At 53.7% G+C, this 15,965-nt stretch overlaps 1 protein-coding gene across 1 annotated transcript in view; it reads left to right on the top strand.

Annotated features, from left to right (window-relative positions):
* Positions 1-15,965, top strand: part of TANGO6 (transport and golgi organization 6 homolog) — a 31,661-nt gene extending 15,696 nt beyond the window's left edge. Inside the window, exons 13-18 of the mRNA XM_066637269.1 lie at positions 333-833; positions 1,198-1,255; positions 5,789-5,941; positions 11,750-11,901; positions 13,376-13,489; positions 15,449-15,965. Coding sequence (XP_066493366.1) covers positions 333-833; positions 1,198-1,255; positions 5,789-5,941; positions 11,750-11,901; positions 13,376-13,489; positions 15,449-15,625 — 1,155 coding nt within the window. The 3' untranslated portion in view covers positions 15,626-15,965. The remainder of the gene's footprint in view (positions 1-332; positions 834-1,197; positions 1,256-5,788; positions 5,942-11,749; positions 11,902-13,375; positions 13,490-15,448) is intronic.

Genomic DNA, 15,965 nt, shown 5'->3' with positions numbered 1-15,965 from the left:
CTGGTATGAGTCCTTCTGGGCCCTGGATTGCTCCTTCTTCTCCCAAGGCCCTGAGTCAGTGTCCCAGAACATGGCTTCCCCACTCGCAGGCTACCAAGGAAGTTCCCAACCCAGTTGCCGTTTGCACCTGCCAGCTTGGGGCGTGATCTTATCTCCTCTGTCGGATTCTTCTGCATACGCCCATAACAGTAACTGCGGCAAAGGCTCCCTGCTGCTGCTCTTCCTTCTCCTGGCACTTCCTCTCCACAGCCCAGGGGAGAATTGTCAGGGGAATCCCAGCTTCCCTCCATCCTGGCCACCCTGCTCACCTAGCTGCTGCTCTCCTCCTCCAGCTGCAGTCAGCTGACTTCGCCACACTGAAGCAGTTGGTGCCCCTGCTAGAGGAGGTCTCCCGTGTCTACCCGGAGCCCGTCATCCAGGAACTGGCTGCTGATCTCCGCATCGCTATCTGCACCCATGGAGCCTTTGCCGCAGAAGTGGTCCAATCTGCTGCACAAAGTGTCTCAGACAGTGCCAGAAAGTCAGGGCCAGCAGGCAAAGCAAGAGATGGGGTGAGCCCAGATCCTGCAGAGGACTCCCAAGATGAGGTACCTCAGCCACGGGTCTCCACAGACAGCAACTCCACTGCTGACGGTGGTTCTGCCACAGTGAAAGGACACCTGACTGGGAAGCCTGTGGCAGGTCCGTGCTCCAGCTCCCAAGACCTGCAGGAGCTCCTCTTGTCAGCCTACGACCCTGACATCCCAGCACGAGCTGCCACTCTGCGCACCCTTTCCCACCTGATAGAGCAGCGGGACCCTGCGGCCCTGGCGGTTCAGAAGAAGCTGCTGGAGGTATGCTGCCTGGGGCCTCTCCTGGGAGAAGGCCTGACTTTCCCTGGCCTCTGCTGCACCAGGCTGGATCATGGAAACAAATGCCAAGCACAGTCGGCACTGGGGAGGGATGGCTTGGGCTAGAGCCTATGGATAGTGTCATACAGCCCCATTCTATGCATGTCTACTAGAAGTAAATCCTAGCATAAGCAATGAGTCCCAGTGCCCCACTTAGCCACACCTACTTCCTATTAGCAAAACTGGTGAGTTGGGGGGGTGCCATGCTGTTCTTGAGAGATGGGGGGTGACATTTGGCACAGAGGAACGTGACTTGCAGGTCACAACACCTTCTGTGTGAGGTGACACTTGGCCTTTATGCTTCCAGGTCTTTGTGGAGAACTTGGAGCACGAAGACTCTTTTGTTTACCTGTCGGCTATTCAAGGTAAGCGGGCAGAACCTGGCTGTTTGTGTCAAGGTGTGCTGAGAATGAAAATCAGAACAGCTCTCTGCTGTCTAGCCAGCCTAATTATGAGGCAGCCAGCTCCAACCACCACATAGGAAAGTGGTTTGGCTTGAACATAAAGAAACCCGAATGTTCTGACTAGGTCAGGCCAAAGGGCCTTCCAGTCTGGGAGCAGGAATATCAATTCCTGCTAGAAAGGGAAGGTGTGAGGGTGGCGGATGGGGTGTGGCGTCTGCCCAGCTTCACATGTGGAGCTTTGCAGCTGTGTGAAGGAGGTGCTAGTTTCTCAGTAGTGGATGAAGGCATCTGGCCTCTGCACTACTTGGAGCTTGATGATCCTCAGAAGATCAGAATGAGGCCAACCTCATAACTTAGAACTTTGGCTAGGTGAACATCTTGCCAGGTAGCACTGGCACTTCCAGCCTATTGGCAACGCTCTCTCCTCCTTTCTGGAGGAAGCACCATTCATTTCTCAAACAGAGCAACCCTTCTCAAGCAACACTGCAAGGTGATCTGTCATAATCTGGGCAGGTACACTGTGCCAATACTGAGCAGGCAGTTGTGCCACAGGCTATTTCCTGAGGAAGCAAGTACTGCAGCAGCCTGCCTGTGACAGAAGCACCCCCTTGCCTGTCAGGTGCATTCCCCGTCAGGTCAGACTTTTCGCTTTGTTAAGAGCTCTCAAACAGCTCTCAAAGAGAAAGTGAAGCCATCCCAAGGTGTTCCCAGCAGCAGCTGCCAGGCACTTAAGCATGTCTGATGTACTTGCCTTCCGTATGAAGCTGGAGTGTGTATAGTGTGGGAGGAGCAAGAAACATGCCAAGCTGGAAGCTGTGGCTTCTTGGAGCACGAGGGGCACTTGTCTGTCTTCCTTCTCAGAACCTGCTGGAGGAGGGAGGGGACTCTGAAAACCCCCTGAAGCAGAGGTGGCTCGGTCTTGACTGTCAGAGCCACTCTGCTTCCTTGTCTTGTTTAGCAGGCTGCAGCAGCATTCAAGGTTCAGTGGATTCACGTTCACAAATATCAATTCTGGGGATTTTCTCTTACTTGAAGAGCAAGGAGCACTTGGATGTGCCCAGGAGGGCACAGACCAGGTCTCTTTTCCCATGGGGTGATGGAATGATCATCAAGTCAGATGTTTGTCCTGCCCAACCCTAGGGCCCAGGATGGATAGCTTCTTCAAGGTGCAAGAAGGGAGTGTGCTGCTAGAGATGCCCATAAATAGACTGGTGAGAGGGAAGAGCCTGCCTGCTGCTTGTAGCTGGGCACTTTTTCACCCCTGCAGAGGTCCTACCCACTGGAGCTGCTGGCAAGAGCTGCACCAGCCAGGAGGCCCTGATCGCCTGGATTAGTGAAAGAACACAGCAGAAATGCCCGCCTGGCTGTGCCTGCATGTCCTGCTTTGCTTCGCTGCTGCTGCCACCGCCACCCCACCACCCTGGGTGTTTGAAGGCTTATTTGTGTCCCATAGGTGACAGGCACCTGTTTGCTGTTCCACACAAACAACACACTGATGCACTAATGACCTCAGGACGACTCTGGTGAAGGCTGACAGGCCTCTTGTGGGAACGGTGTCAAAGACCACATGCTGAGCTCAGCTTTGAGAGCGACATGGCGCTGCTCAAGGAGCCCAGGGAAATATGGGGCGATGGCCACACTGTAGCTTCTGCCTCAAAAGGGTTCCTCACCCTGTCTCCAGACTGCAAGTCCCCACCTATCTTGTGAGCTGAGAGGAGCAGAGAGATGTTTGTGTTGCCTGGGCAGGCTCTGCTACTGACTCACTGCTTGGCAAGGCAAAAATGCTCCGTTCTCTGTAAAAATCTGTGTCCTGTTGCAACTTTTTATAGCAGCACTCTGCAAGCAGGAAATGAAGGTCTGAAACGCACAAACTTGGTCTCCAAGAAGCTTGGAATTCAGAAACTGGCAGGTTCTGGGCTGCCTGGGCCACAGTTGCAAATGTAATTGTAGTGAGAAGCATTTGTAGCTAACTTTTAATGCAAAATCTGTTGGGAGCAGTGCCCCAAATCTGCATGGTTCCCACGAATTCAGTGGTGGAGAGCCACAGAAAGAAACACGCACAGATGGTTCTAGGGAAGGGAAATCCTGCTTTGGACTGCAGGTCAGCCCAAGAGGTGGAAGAGCAGTGGAAGTGAATTGTTAGGTAGCAGTCTGCACCCCTGAGACAGCTGCCTGAGGGCCAAATCCTATTCAAATTTCCCGTGCTAATGTAGCTGTGCCAATGGGGTGCATGCTGCATTCTGCAGTTGGGGGCAGTCACAGAGGTCTCCTCAAGGTAAGAGAATGTGTGTTCGCTTACATCATGGCTGCATTACAGCTGCATCAGTGCGAGAAAGTTGGATAGGATTGGGCCCTCTGTCTGCCATAGAGGTGGGCCTGCCCAGCTGTTCACATGACCTGGATTGACTCTTTTCAATGAACAAATGTATTTTAACCGTACTTGCGGCAGCAAAGATAGTCCTCTTGCAACCGAACTGTGCCATTTAAGGAGGACTGATGGGCTGAAATGTTGGAATTAACTGAAATGGATAGCCTTCCTCATTATGCAAGGAGAAGGAACTGTTTCAGTGAGGCCTAAATGGCATTCATTTGTGTGAGAACATGCACTACAATTTTATTTTCTTGTATAGAACTGTTTTCTAACTCTTTGGCAGTTTTTTTTAACAACCTAGCTAAATTTTTAAAACTGTTCCATTGTGCAGAATTTGTCAGGTGGTGGATGCACAGTATATCAACTGAATTTGTAATTAATGCAAATTGACATTTTTTAGAAAAGGTCAAACAGTGTCTGGATTGGCAGAGATTGAGACTTTAGCTTCCGGGTTCATCAAGGGATCCCAATTAACTTCTGAAAAAACAAAAACTCTACAGTGCCTTCTGGCGGAAATGGGTGTGTGGGATGGAGCCCCAAGACCAGTACTGACCAGTAGCATGGCCTGTCAGTCATTTGCAGATCGATCGGTGTGCTAATCAAGCTGGTTACTGAGCAGCTGTCTCCCCCTTTCCTGTTGGCCGCATCGTCCGTTGTCTTCCATGGTGCTGGCTTTCCTTGGCAATTGGACCAACACAGCACCTGAAGGAGCAGGGCCGTCCTTTGTCTTCCAAAACTTGCACAGCACAGCAGGCAGGCGCTGGAGTGGCCCCTCAACCAGCCTTGAACTGATTAGTGCCCCCGGCTACTTTTCCACCATCCTGCTCCTTGCTGGGTTTCCCATCCTGTGCTCAGGGCTGTGAATATTCTATCACTGAAAAGGTGGACGGAGCTTGTGACCTGTGCCTGGAAGGCTGGCTGCAAGCAGCAGTTTCGGGGAGGGTGTCAGGCCTGCTCCAGTGAGATCCAGGTGGTTTTACTGATCTGGTGCTTCTGGGGTCGCAGAGCAGCGCCTCTTTGTTCACTGTTCACCCTGCACGCCACAAAGGGGACTGTAAATTAGGCTGGAAAACACTCTGGTTTTAATTGGACTGGGCTGTAAAGTGATAGCCATGGGAGTGGGGAGTGGTTTTGACCAGTTGTTGCCCTGGGTTTGGAGATGAGGCTACTTGACACCACTCAGGAGTTGACTCCGGACAGATTCTCAACCTGGTTGCTTTCAGTGGGCTGCTCCATGATTGAAGATGCCTCTTCCAGGGGCAGTGAAAGAGAACCTGGGGCTCTCCAGCCCGATCGTGGCCTGACCCTGTCCAGGCAGTAGCCTTGCAGAGTTCTGTGTGGCAGAAGGCACCTGGTGAGGAATCTAGGAGGAGCTCCAGTACCACCTGAGCACACTGCTGCTCCTTCATGGATGTGGCTCCCTCTCCTGCAGTGTGGGTTCTCTGGGAGAATTGCCTCCAGCAAATGGGAGGCAGCACTCATCAACTCCAGACCTGTTAGGCCAACTTGTGGGCAGCAGGAGTGCCAAACAGGTGCTTTTCCGGCTTTCTGACTTGGGTCTTGGGTGGCTCTATCCAGCTTTGGCTGCCTGCTCCAACCTACCCTGGCTTGGAAGGCAGCTATGCTGTGTTCACTGGTGTCTTCTACTTATTGATTAAAATGTTCTATATTCCACATTTCCCCTCATTCCTGAGATGCCTGAGGCTGCTGAGATGTAGTCATAGGGCAAGATAAGAAGTGACCAAGAATTAAGGTGAAATAATGATCAAGATAAGAAATGATCAAAAACATGGAAAATAGTAAACAAGTGAGTGGAAAGAGGTCTGAAGCTCAAAGACCCAGACAAGCTGAAGTCCAGCCAAGATAAAAGTGTCTTGCTCTGGCATTGAGGAACCAGAAAGGATACGGCCAATCTGATCTCCTAAGGGAAGGAGTTACATGCTCTGCCTGCTTTCTACAACCACACCTATGGAAGCACCAGGGCACAAAACAGAAGAGTCCTCCCTAAGGAGCCAAGTGGACAGGCAGGTCATGGCGTAGAGGTGGCCTTCCTGGGTGATCCACACAATTGCCAGAAGCTCTTGTAAATCGCTCTCTGCTGCTCTTTCTCTCTTGATTTCCAGGTGTTGCTTTGCTGTCAGACACCTTCCCTGAGCAAGTTCTGCCCTCCCTCCTTGACCAGTATGGAAGCCCTCAGCCAGCCACACGGAGAGTGCAGACGGTTGAGACCAGGATGAAAGTGGGAGAGGCACTGATGCGCACCACCCGGGCACTGGGTGAGTTTGCGGTTCCCTCAGTGGAATTGGGATCGTGGCTGTCCCGGCAGCTGGCTCTGTGTTCCTAGAGTGTGTTGATTCCAGTGGGAATGTTTTGCAAAGTTTTGACAGTTCTGCTAGGTGCTAGGCACAGGAAACAGCCTGTGGCCAAAGTGTGCTTGCTTCTACCCTGAACAAGTGGCCACCTAAAGGGGCATGAGCTGGTTTTCCAAACACACCTGCCCAGAAAGACTTTTGCTGTGCTGCCTCACAGGTTATTAAATGAGCGCAGGCTCAGCAGCCCGCATAAGACTCTGGCTCCATTTTCAGCACCAGGGGACGGCGTGAGCTCTTTTGTGGGTGTGCCCCCACCCACGGCAGTCTGCAGGTGCCCACAGCTTCTTGCCTCAGATCAGCGTGGGTGACATGCTCCGCCTAGGAGTGGCAGCAATGGGAAAGGCCCCCATTTCTCCTTCACGGACCTCTTTCTTCCCACACTCTGGGATGCGTGTCCAAGCACCATATGGAAAGCCCCTTGGACCTGCCCCAGGAGTCTGCCTGCTGTGGCTCTGGGTTCTCTGGCACAGACCAAACTGGCCTAGCTTCTCCAGCCCTTGCCAAGGGCTTCCAGGAATGAGTCACCTCTTCTCCCTGGGCCTGGTCTGGGATCTGTGCTTTCACTGCTCCCTAAATGTTCCCTTTTTTCATTTCCATAAATGCACGTTCAGGGATTGCCCACCTGTTTCCTGCAAGCTGAGAGCTATTACAAAATGAGACTGCCTTGACCCACTGCTTCCTGACTGCTGTATGACTGAAACGTTGGGGCTTGTCTGGGCATGAGAAGGAGTCGCTGAGCACTCTGACATTTTACTTTTATTTTTTTTTAAATATCTCTCAAAGCAGTTGGGTTTTAGTGCCATTGCAGCTCCTCTTTGCAACTGGGGGGGAGGGGAGGCTGTGCAATGCCATCTGAGCAGGACTCTGGGTGCAAACTTGAGGGTGTCACTGTGGCCCTGTGGAGTCTTTTCCCTACCAAGGTTTCCAGAGCCCTAAACCACCACCCCCCTATGAATCTCAGGCTGCAAATCCTGCTAGGCCAACTGTGCCTTATTGTGTTTCATATGTGTTGAGCCTGGCACCTGGTTGAATTGCCATCCATCTGTGCACCCCACCTGCTTGTTTGCTGCAAAAAGGGGCTAACAGACAGAGTTTTGGCTCTTCTTGTAGTGGGAGGGGGAGAGAGAAGCATGCATTCCTTCCTGGTAGGGCTTTGCTGGGCTGCTGGGAGAAAGTGGAAGAAATTCTTCCTTTGGTGGCGGCCAGCATGTGAAGCTCTCGGCACCTTTCCAAACTTTCTGACACAGCAGTTGGCTTGCTAGTCAGCAACCCTGTGTGCTGCATGGGATTCTGGGACGTGTTTGGAGGCAAACCCCTCCACAGCTGCTGGGGCACCCCAAGTAGCCCCATCTCTTCTCCCTTACAGTCCTTGCTTTGAAACCTACTGCTGGGACTTGAGTGTAAATTCCTCTGCTTGAGACAACCCCAGGTCCCCTCCACTGAGAGCTGCTTAGGGTACTGTGTGCTTGGCTGAACTGTTCTAACCCTGTCCAAGGTCATTGCCTGGCCTCTGCCAGAGACTTGGGAATCAAATTCTTCCTGGGTTAAGAATGGAACTCATGAAGCAAGAAGGTTGCAGATTGAGAAACCTAGCAATTACCCGCCCAGCTGCAGGGCTGATTCCAACGGAACATTTTGGCATCCTGCACGATAGCTGCTTGTTGGAGGGAATACCTTCAAGGCATACATGTGTAAAAGTGCTGTCAGGGCCGTATCTTCTCCCACAGATCAGTCATCATATGCTGAGTGGGATCCTGGAGTTTCTGGTGGTCTCCTGTTCTGCATCCGTCCTGGGAAGCCTGGCCTGGCCAGCACCTGCAAGGCTGAGGTTGACTCACACCTCCAGAGAGGGGGCTGCAGAAGCCCCAGCTCTCCCCTGTTCCCATCCTTGGTCTACTTTCCTTTTCTGCTGGGAAGAGGGTGCTGAGGCCACTCGGCTGCACTCTCTCCAACCCACCTTCTACTGGGAGATCTCTCGGCTCACAGAGAAGAGTTGCTGCTGGCAAAGGGCCCTGTCTTGAAAGATAATAACATAATTGCTCCCCTCTGGTTCAGAGCTTTATTCTCCTGCTTGTATCTGTTTATTCCCCAAGGTGCATTTCCGGCTCCTTCCTGTTCCTAAAGCAAGAGTACTCTCTGGATGTGGGGGGGGGGCCCACCTCGCCCCATGCAAGGAAGGCTCTCGGCCAACCTGTTGACTTCTCTCTGCCTCGTTTTCCAGGCTCACTCTTTGCCAGCCTCTCTCCCAAGAGCTTCCAGTTGCATAGCTTTGTGGATTGGAACACACAAGGCCCCATCAGTGCCCCAGCAATTGGCTTCCTGATTTCCTAGGGAGTTGAAGGTCTGTCTTCCTGAAGGTGTAGTGACTTCCTTGCCTGCCCAACTTGTCCCAAGAGCCTGTAGGGTTACTGCTGAAGCTGAGGGGGCTTGCTTGGGGCATCCAGTCTCTTGTGTTCCAAGCAGACACCAACACAGCCCCCTATTTGACGTGCACAGACTCGCCTGTCTGTAAACAGACTAACTGAAATTATGTGTGCATTTTCACATTTTTTGAGTACTGCTGTACTAACTGGAGAGCATATTCACCATTCCTTTTCTTCCTCTTTACAGGCTTTGCTGTGTTGTGGGACTGATGTTGCTCCACTGCATTGTGGGATGCTGGCTGTGGCCAAACTCCACAGTGTGTCTGGATTTGTGTCTCTCCTTAGTGGGAAAGAGCCTTCCCCAAGCACTGTGGCTGCCCACCCCTTCTATAAGCCATTGGCTAGAGATACAAGGGGGAGACAGGAGAATGCTCTGGAAGAGGTTCACCTGGTGGAGGGCCATGCTTTGCCTTCTTTCCATAGCAGTTCCTCCCAGGTGTAGACAAGGAGCGCAGGAGCAGAGCTTGCAAAAGGGAGCAGTGGCTGCTGGGGAGACCTTGGGGCCATGCCTGGACTTGGAACTGCCCTGTCTACTTTCCGCCCCTGACCTTCCTGCTCCTCAGAGCAGAGTTTCCAATTTCGTTTCCTCTCTATCAATTCCATCAATTCCATTGCCCTGTCAGCAGGGCAACCCATCAGTTTCTCTGTGTAAATGTCCGGGAGCATCTGGCTGTGGCGAGGAGAGCTGATGGAGTCCACTGACTTAGCCAGACACGTTTCCCCAACATGTAAGTGCACGGAGTGGGGGGAAGTCAGAGTGTGCCTATAGCGGCTGCCCTGGAGCTCTGTAGAGAGCGTGGACTGTGGCAGGTGGGGCCTGCGCATGCAGGCGTCCTGCTTGTTCTGTATCCTGGCAGTAGCAGTGATGCTGTTGTGTCACCCTTCTTAGCTTTTCTTCCCCAAAAGGCAAGTTGAGATCTGTTGGCCAGGCTGGAAAGGCTACAGAAGGGAAAGGAACCTGTGCAACCTAACTTGTCCTTTCCTTATGTATAATGTGGGGTGGGGGGCAGTTGAAGTTGCTGCTGCAGGGTGGCTGTGCTCTACGTGTGCCTGCTGCCTCCTTTCTGTTTGCGGGGGGGGAGGGGTGCTTTGCTTCCTCTGAGCATCTCCTGAAGGGTTTGCGTTACCCAGCTGGGTGTCTTCATCTCAGAACTGCCCCCAGGATGTCAGTGGAGACCCTTCTTTGTCTTGTTCAGGGATCACCCCATGCTGCTTCATGGGGGAGGGGGTTTGCTTTGTTCATTCAGTGTCTGATTCACGCAGGGTGCTGTGTTAGTAGGCGAGAGCCATAATAATTAGGCCTCCTCCGCTGCCTGTGAACGCCAGGGAGGGAGATGTGCCTGACACCCGTGGCTGGTGCACTGCAGGCGCTGCATCCTAGCAAGGCATCTTGCAATTACGCGGGATGGAAGCTAATTTTGCACGGCACATGTGCTCAGCCTTGTCGCCGTCACCAGAGTCTTGGAAACATGTGGGTTGTGTCAGCTGGTGCCCAAGACCGGAGTTGGGTGAGCAAGGATTGGTGCAGGTCAGCTCTTCTTTTGCGACCACCTCTGCTCCCTTCTGTATTTGGGCTTCCAGAGGCAGAATCTGTTTGTGTGGAGGAAGCAGGTCCTGTTGTAGATGGCTCAGGGTGTATATGTGTGTGTGTGGGGGGGGGGGTTGCCTTTGCTGTAGAGCTCTCTCAGCACAAGGCTGCATTTGGCCAGAATGTTCCCCTTTGCCAAAAGCAGGGAGAGGGCCAGAGTGGATCTGAATCTACAGATAGACCAAAGAGTGACCTGCAGCAGATCCATGGGGCATTCTGATTTCCCATTTTTCCCCACAGCAACATCAAAAACAAGACCTTTTCTCTCCTCCCAAGGAAGAAAGCTGGGGGTGGGGGACTCCAGGAGAGGATTTGGGACTGTGAGGAGGCACCCTGGTCTGAACTTCTGGGATTATGTCTGCTTCCTGAGCTTCTGAGTTGTACTGGCTGCAGCTGATGGATCACAGGGGTTCCAGTGTAAAAGTATCTGCTGCTCTCCTTTTGCTAGATCAAGACCTGGGTGTTTCAGGTCTTGGGGCAGTGCAAATGTGAGCCTTTTGTCTGGCCCATCCCAACTCTTCCATTGGGGACGGAGTCCTGGACTTTGGAATTCAGCAGCCTCCGGTCCTTGCAGTGTGAACCAAGAGACTGCAAGTGCAGATGAGGGCTCACTGGAACCCCAGGCATGATATGCTGGGTTATGGGGCAGGAAGCATCCATGGGTGCATGCTGGCTCTGCTCACAGAAGGTCTCGGGTGGGCCTTTCTGAAACCTCAGTGAGTTGCTGCCAGTCAGTGTGCACAAGGCTGAGCTGGAGGGGGGACCAGGGGCCTGACTCAGCAGGCAGCAGACTTGTGCATCCAGCAAGGTGGGCAGCTGAGGAAGTGTGGAGGACTGGAATGAACTTTGGGGAGGGGGGCAGATGTTTGAGTAATCAGCAGAATAGAGTAGAGGAGCTGTCCCAGGTACAGGGCGAAAGAGATGGAAAATAGCATGGGGGAGGTAAACTGTGGAAATCAGGAGCTCCACCCACCCACTTGGGTGCCAGAAGCCCAGTAAGGGCCGGCTGCTGACTGCTACTGCAGTCCTTCGGTACCACAATTTGGGCCTGGCCTCCCCTAAGGGTAGGGGTCAGAGCTAGTCCAAGGGAAACATCATAGTGTCTTGCAGGTGGCCCTGGGCACTAGCCAACAGCTGCAGCTCTCTGCCAGAGATGGCCACCGGAGGCTGGCAATTGCATAAGCGGCACAAAGGGATGGAGGCGCATGGTCGGCTGCATGTGCTTGCCAGAGCATGTGATCCTGCATAGTTGATAGCAGAGCCCTGGAAGCCAAGGAGACTCCTAGGTCAGAGCTGCAGTGCTGAGCAGCCACGTGATAAGTTTGCAACTGTTCAAGCACCACCAGCCCCACCCCATGGCTTGCACCGTGTGACTCAACTGCCTCCAAAGAAACCTCTCCCGCCCAGAGACAGGGCCTGTGGTGTGTGGGGGTTTCACATGTGTTGGAAAATTGACTCTGGTGGAGGGGGGCTGCTGTGCCAGCTGCCCGGGACCCACCTGTCTTCCAGTCCCCTTGATCTTCGTCTCTGCTATGTGTCTTGAGAAAGGGGACTCTCCAGGTACAACCCACTGTTTGGCCAGCAGACCTTGCGCTTCTGAATTCTGCAACCCTTTGCAGGCTCCCTTTCTGTCCAGTGTCCAGCTCTGCTCTGCAACTGATGAGCAACTCTTAATCACCTGGGTCTCCTCCCCCCATGCAGGAGATATGGTTTTCCCACACCGAGATGACCTGATCCATGCTTTTCTGCGAGGAGCAAGAGACCCTGACAGCACCCTGAGGGCCAGCAGCCTGTCCAACTTGGGCGAACTCTGCCAGATCCTTCATTTCCAGCTGAGTGCTGTGGTCCATGAGGTATCAGCCCTGGATGTTCTCCTGTCCCCTTTAAGGGCAACAGTACAGCTTTGGGGGGGGGGGGGGTTTGACCATACCCTGTTACAAACTGGAAGCATGAGGTCTCTGTGGCCCTGTTGGTGTTGAGGAGTCCTGGTGGGTCCCACACCCTATGCTGCCTTGGCTACTGTAGTTCCCATGAGGCCTGTGGGTGTTGCTGGCTCTGGTGCAGCCTCCTATGCTGCACATTGCTGTCATGCATCTTTTGCGTGTTGCTACCACCTCCTCCCATGAAGGGGGCCTTATTGCCGCTAAGGAGGCAGTTTTCCAGGGCTGTTGAGTGAGGTTGAAGCTGTGGGACCCCAAGGAGGATGGATGGATGCCCAGAGATGAGGCCTTTTTTTCCCCCCAGCCTGGTTTTCCACATCTGCTTTTTTCCCCAGAGGCAAGAACTGGAGGCCTCGGGTAAGACTGAGCCCCCTGGCTCGATGTCAGGAGCTCCAGTATGACCTCCGGTCATTGGGCTTTTGACTCACAATCACGAACACAAGTTAGAAGCCCCAGATCAGGTGTAGGAAAGTACTGAGAGTGGGGAGGGGTAGGAGAGAGGGATAGCAGGAGAGAGGGTCAGCACTAGTTGGGGGGGGTGGCTGGCCAACCTTGTATGGTGATCGTGAATCTGCCAGCCATGGCTTCACTGCTGCCAGGGGCTCTCCCCCAACTGAGGGAAGGTTGGTTTTGCTCAGCTTTGAGAGCCAATGGCAACTGTATGTGGCATGAGCCTGTTGCACCAAAGCTATGTGGAGCCAAACTGCAAGGTTTGTGTAGAGGGGAAGGTGGAATGGCTGTTGGATTTGGAACAGGAAGCAGCAGCTCACCCTATACCATTGAGGGCCAGTCCATAGTCTTGTAGAACAGCTGTAGTGGAGGGTCAGGAGCTCTGCCTCCTTGCGCTCATACTCTCCTCTCCTCCCTTGTCCCCAGCAGAGGGGCAGCCTGGTGCCAGCTTCCAGGCACACTTTCGTGTGTGCGCCTGGGCGGAGAGAGGGCTGCTTCTGGCTCTGCAGCAGGCTGATTGCCAGCTGACTCAGCAGGAGCTGCTGCAGAGGAGGAGGGGGGAGACGCTGCCCTTGAGCAAGAGGAGGGAATCTCCGCTACACCTTCCTCTGCTGCTGGTTGCAGAGCCTGCAAGTTAGGACTCCTTTGTGGCAAGAGGCCTCCCCAAGCCGGATGGCCGGCTTCTATGCTCCAAAAGGAGCTGTGCTTTGGCAGCTCCCCACCCATGGCCGTAATCATCACTTCTGAGGGCAGGGGAGATTTCCTGGCTTCAGGGTCTCTCACATGGCCTGGCATGGGTGGAGTGCGCAGGCTGCATTCTCACCTCCCAAGTGTACCATGTGGCTCATTTCTGAGCCAGCAGCCAAAAGAGCGTCTGAGAAGGGCAGGGAATTCCAACTGTCTTAACCGGCTCTTGCCCTTCCTCTCTGCCTGGCAGGTGGCTTCGTGTCTGACAGCTGTGGCGAAGACTGACCCTGAGGCTGAAGTGCGGAGAGCAGCCATCCATGTGGTGGTTCTCCTGCTGCGTGGGTTGAGCGAGAAGGCCACGGAGGTGAGCCACCCACTGGATACAGGCAGAGAAGCACCACTCCCTTGCCTGGGCTGGGTAGAGATGGCCCACTTCCCGTTTACAGTAGGCACTTGGGTAACAGGGCAGGGCTGCTGTCATGACCTCCAAGGGGCTCTTTGTCTGTCTGTCTTGGGCTCCAAACATCAGTCTGTGTATCTCCCCCCCCCCCCAAGGCAGTGACTGGCTTTTAGACGTGGCTTTATTTCCTCATCTCTCTTCAGCAACTAGAGCTCTGTGGTTAAGAATATTTATATACCATTTTTCTACAAAGAAGTTCCCAAGTGGTTTATTCTTTGACTGAGCCTCAGAGCAGGAAGGAACCTGCCACCCTGGGACCTTTTGTGACTGCATGGAAATTTGGGCTTGGGTCTCCCACACTCCTGCCTGAGTTATTGTAGTGTGGGAGGGCAACAGCAGCCTGCACCGTGGTGGCTTGCTGCAGGCAGAAGATGGCTCCAGCTGCTCATGGCCTGGGCCCTTTCTCTTACGGCAGCTGCCAGTGCTGGGCTTTGGGATGGATTGCCCAAGAGCCTCCTGCCCCACACTGGAACTACTCTCTGTCCTTGGCAGGGCTGGTTCTCTTCCCACCTTTGGCCAGACAGAGGGCCTGCTGTCAGACCCTGAAATGAAAGGGGCATTTGTGTGCACCACAAGGCCCTCTGTGGAGGCCTTTCCAGCCTCTGCAAACACATCCTTGCTGTCCAGACCCACCCCCTTCCTGCCCTTGTGCCTGTCTTCATACCTGGTTACACAAGCTCACACTGCAGTAAAGCAGGAGCCTTTGGGAAGTTTTAGGACTCCTGGCCTTGTAGCAAACCCTATGCCTTTTGCCAGCTGGCCAGATACGTCAGCTGCTGTCCCATCCTGAGAACAGTTGAGGCTGTGGGAGTGTCGAGGCACCTCTTCAGTGTGGGAGTGTCGAGGCACTTCCTTCTTCAGACCGTTTGTAGCAGCGCAATTACTTTTTACAAGGTTGGCTTTTATTATTCTTTTTCCTTGCACTTCTCTGGCATTCAGGGTGCCAAAAAGCCTCTGCTAAGGTATGAAAATGGCTGTGCTGCAGCATCCATCCCCCAGGATTGTGGGGGAAGAGCTGCAAGTGCCTCAGAATGTGGGTGCTAAACGTGGGGAGCCTCTCAACACATCTGCCCTTTGAAGCAGGAAAGACCCTTCTGCTGTGGGACTCCTTGAAGGCTCCGTTGGGCTTTCGGTTGTGCCTTGCTCCACCCAGGATCCCTTGCAGCCAACCTTTGATCATTCGCCACTAGATCAAGTGGTGAGGAGAGGCCAGTTTGCTGCAGTGGCTTGCTGCCGGGTTACTTCCCTGAAAGTGGCAACAGCCAGGTGTGTGCCTCTTGCCTTGGGGCATGAATGGAGCAGTGCACCTGCTCTGAGTTTTCCTTGGGTTCCATGCCAGCTAGTTCTCTTTATAGAACTATGGCTGTGAGCAGCAGGCAGATATTGTAGCTGAACAATGGAGGTGTTCCCTGGCACCTGGCAGGCAGAGGAGTCCAGATGGAGTCCCTGGTCCAACCCCTCTACTTGACTTGAAGTGTTTTCAGACAGGTAGCTGCCCACCCCCTGGAAAGGGCTTTCTTCCCTCCTCATCTGTTCACTGAGCAGCCAAGTGGCAGCAGGGGTAGTCCTTTGGGCTTTTGCAGCTGACTCTGCCTCTTTGGAATTCAGAACTGGCATTTCTTCTCCTGCCCTCTGTGGAAGGGCGAAGAATTGCTCTCCTGCTTCTGGGAGGGGCATTCTTTCCCAGCTCAGTGCCCCAGCCAAAGGGCCTCCAAAACAGGCAAAGGGCCCCTTGGCCGGACATCTTTCGCTTGGGTGCAGCAACCCGGCTGCTCCTGTACCAACTCAGAAAGCTGTCTGGTCCAGTGGTCCAGCTTGTTCACATCCACACACTCATTTCTGATGCACCTTGTTCTCCTCCAGGTTCTCCAGGACGTCCTGCTGGATTTGTACCGCCTGCTGAAGTCTGTGGTGCTCAGTGAGCAAGACGAGGTCACTGTGCTTCATGCGCAGCTTGCCCTGGAGGAGCTGGATGGGATCATGAGGGACTTTCTCTTCCCCCGACAGACCTTCGAGAAGAAAATTGTGGTCCTACCTTAGGACACTGTGAGCTCCAGTGAACTGGAATGTTTTACCACCATGCAGAGTGACATTTGGAGGGTGCAAGGCTTGCTCATGGGAGAGGGGGTGTGGAGGTCAGAGAAGTGTGAGGTGCTTGCACCTTGTAGCCTCAAGACAGAGTTCTGCAAGCTAATGGGGCCTTGTTGCCTCGGATGTCACCCTCTGGGACAAGCGAAGGTTCACAGGCTCTTCAGGGACTCTTCCAAACATGAGGCTTCATCCCTGGCCAGAGGACAAGAGTGGGCCTTGGGGGGACAAGAGTAGCCATGGACCTGCTTCTGGGATTGGCCAAGGGAATAAAGACCCCAGTCACATCATG

Source organism: Tiliqua scincoides, chromosome 9 (assembly GCF_035046505.1).
Source record: "Tiliqua scincoides isolate rTilSci1 chromosome 9, rTilSci1.hap2, whole genome shotgun sequence".
Lineage (NCBI taxonomy): Eukaryota > Metazoa > Chordata > Lepidosauria > Squamata > Scincidae > Tiliqua > Tiliqua scincoides.
The sequence above is the reverse complement of the archived record's forward strand: the minus strand, read 5'-3'. Positions and strand labels throughout refer to the sequence as shown.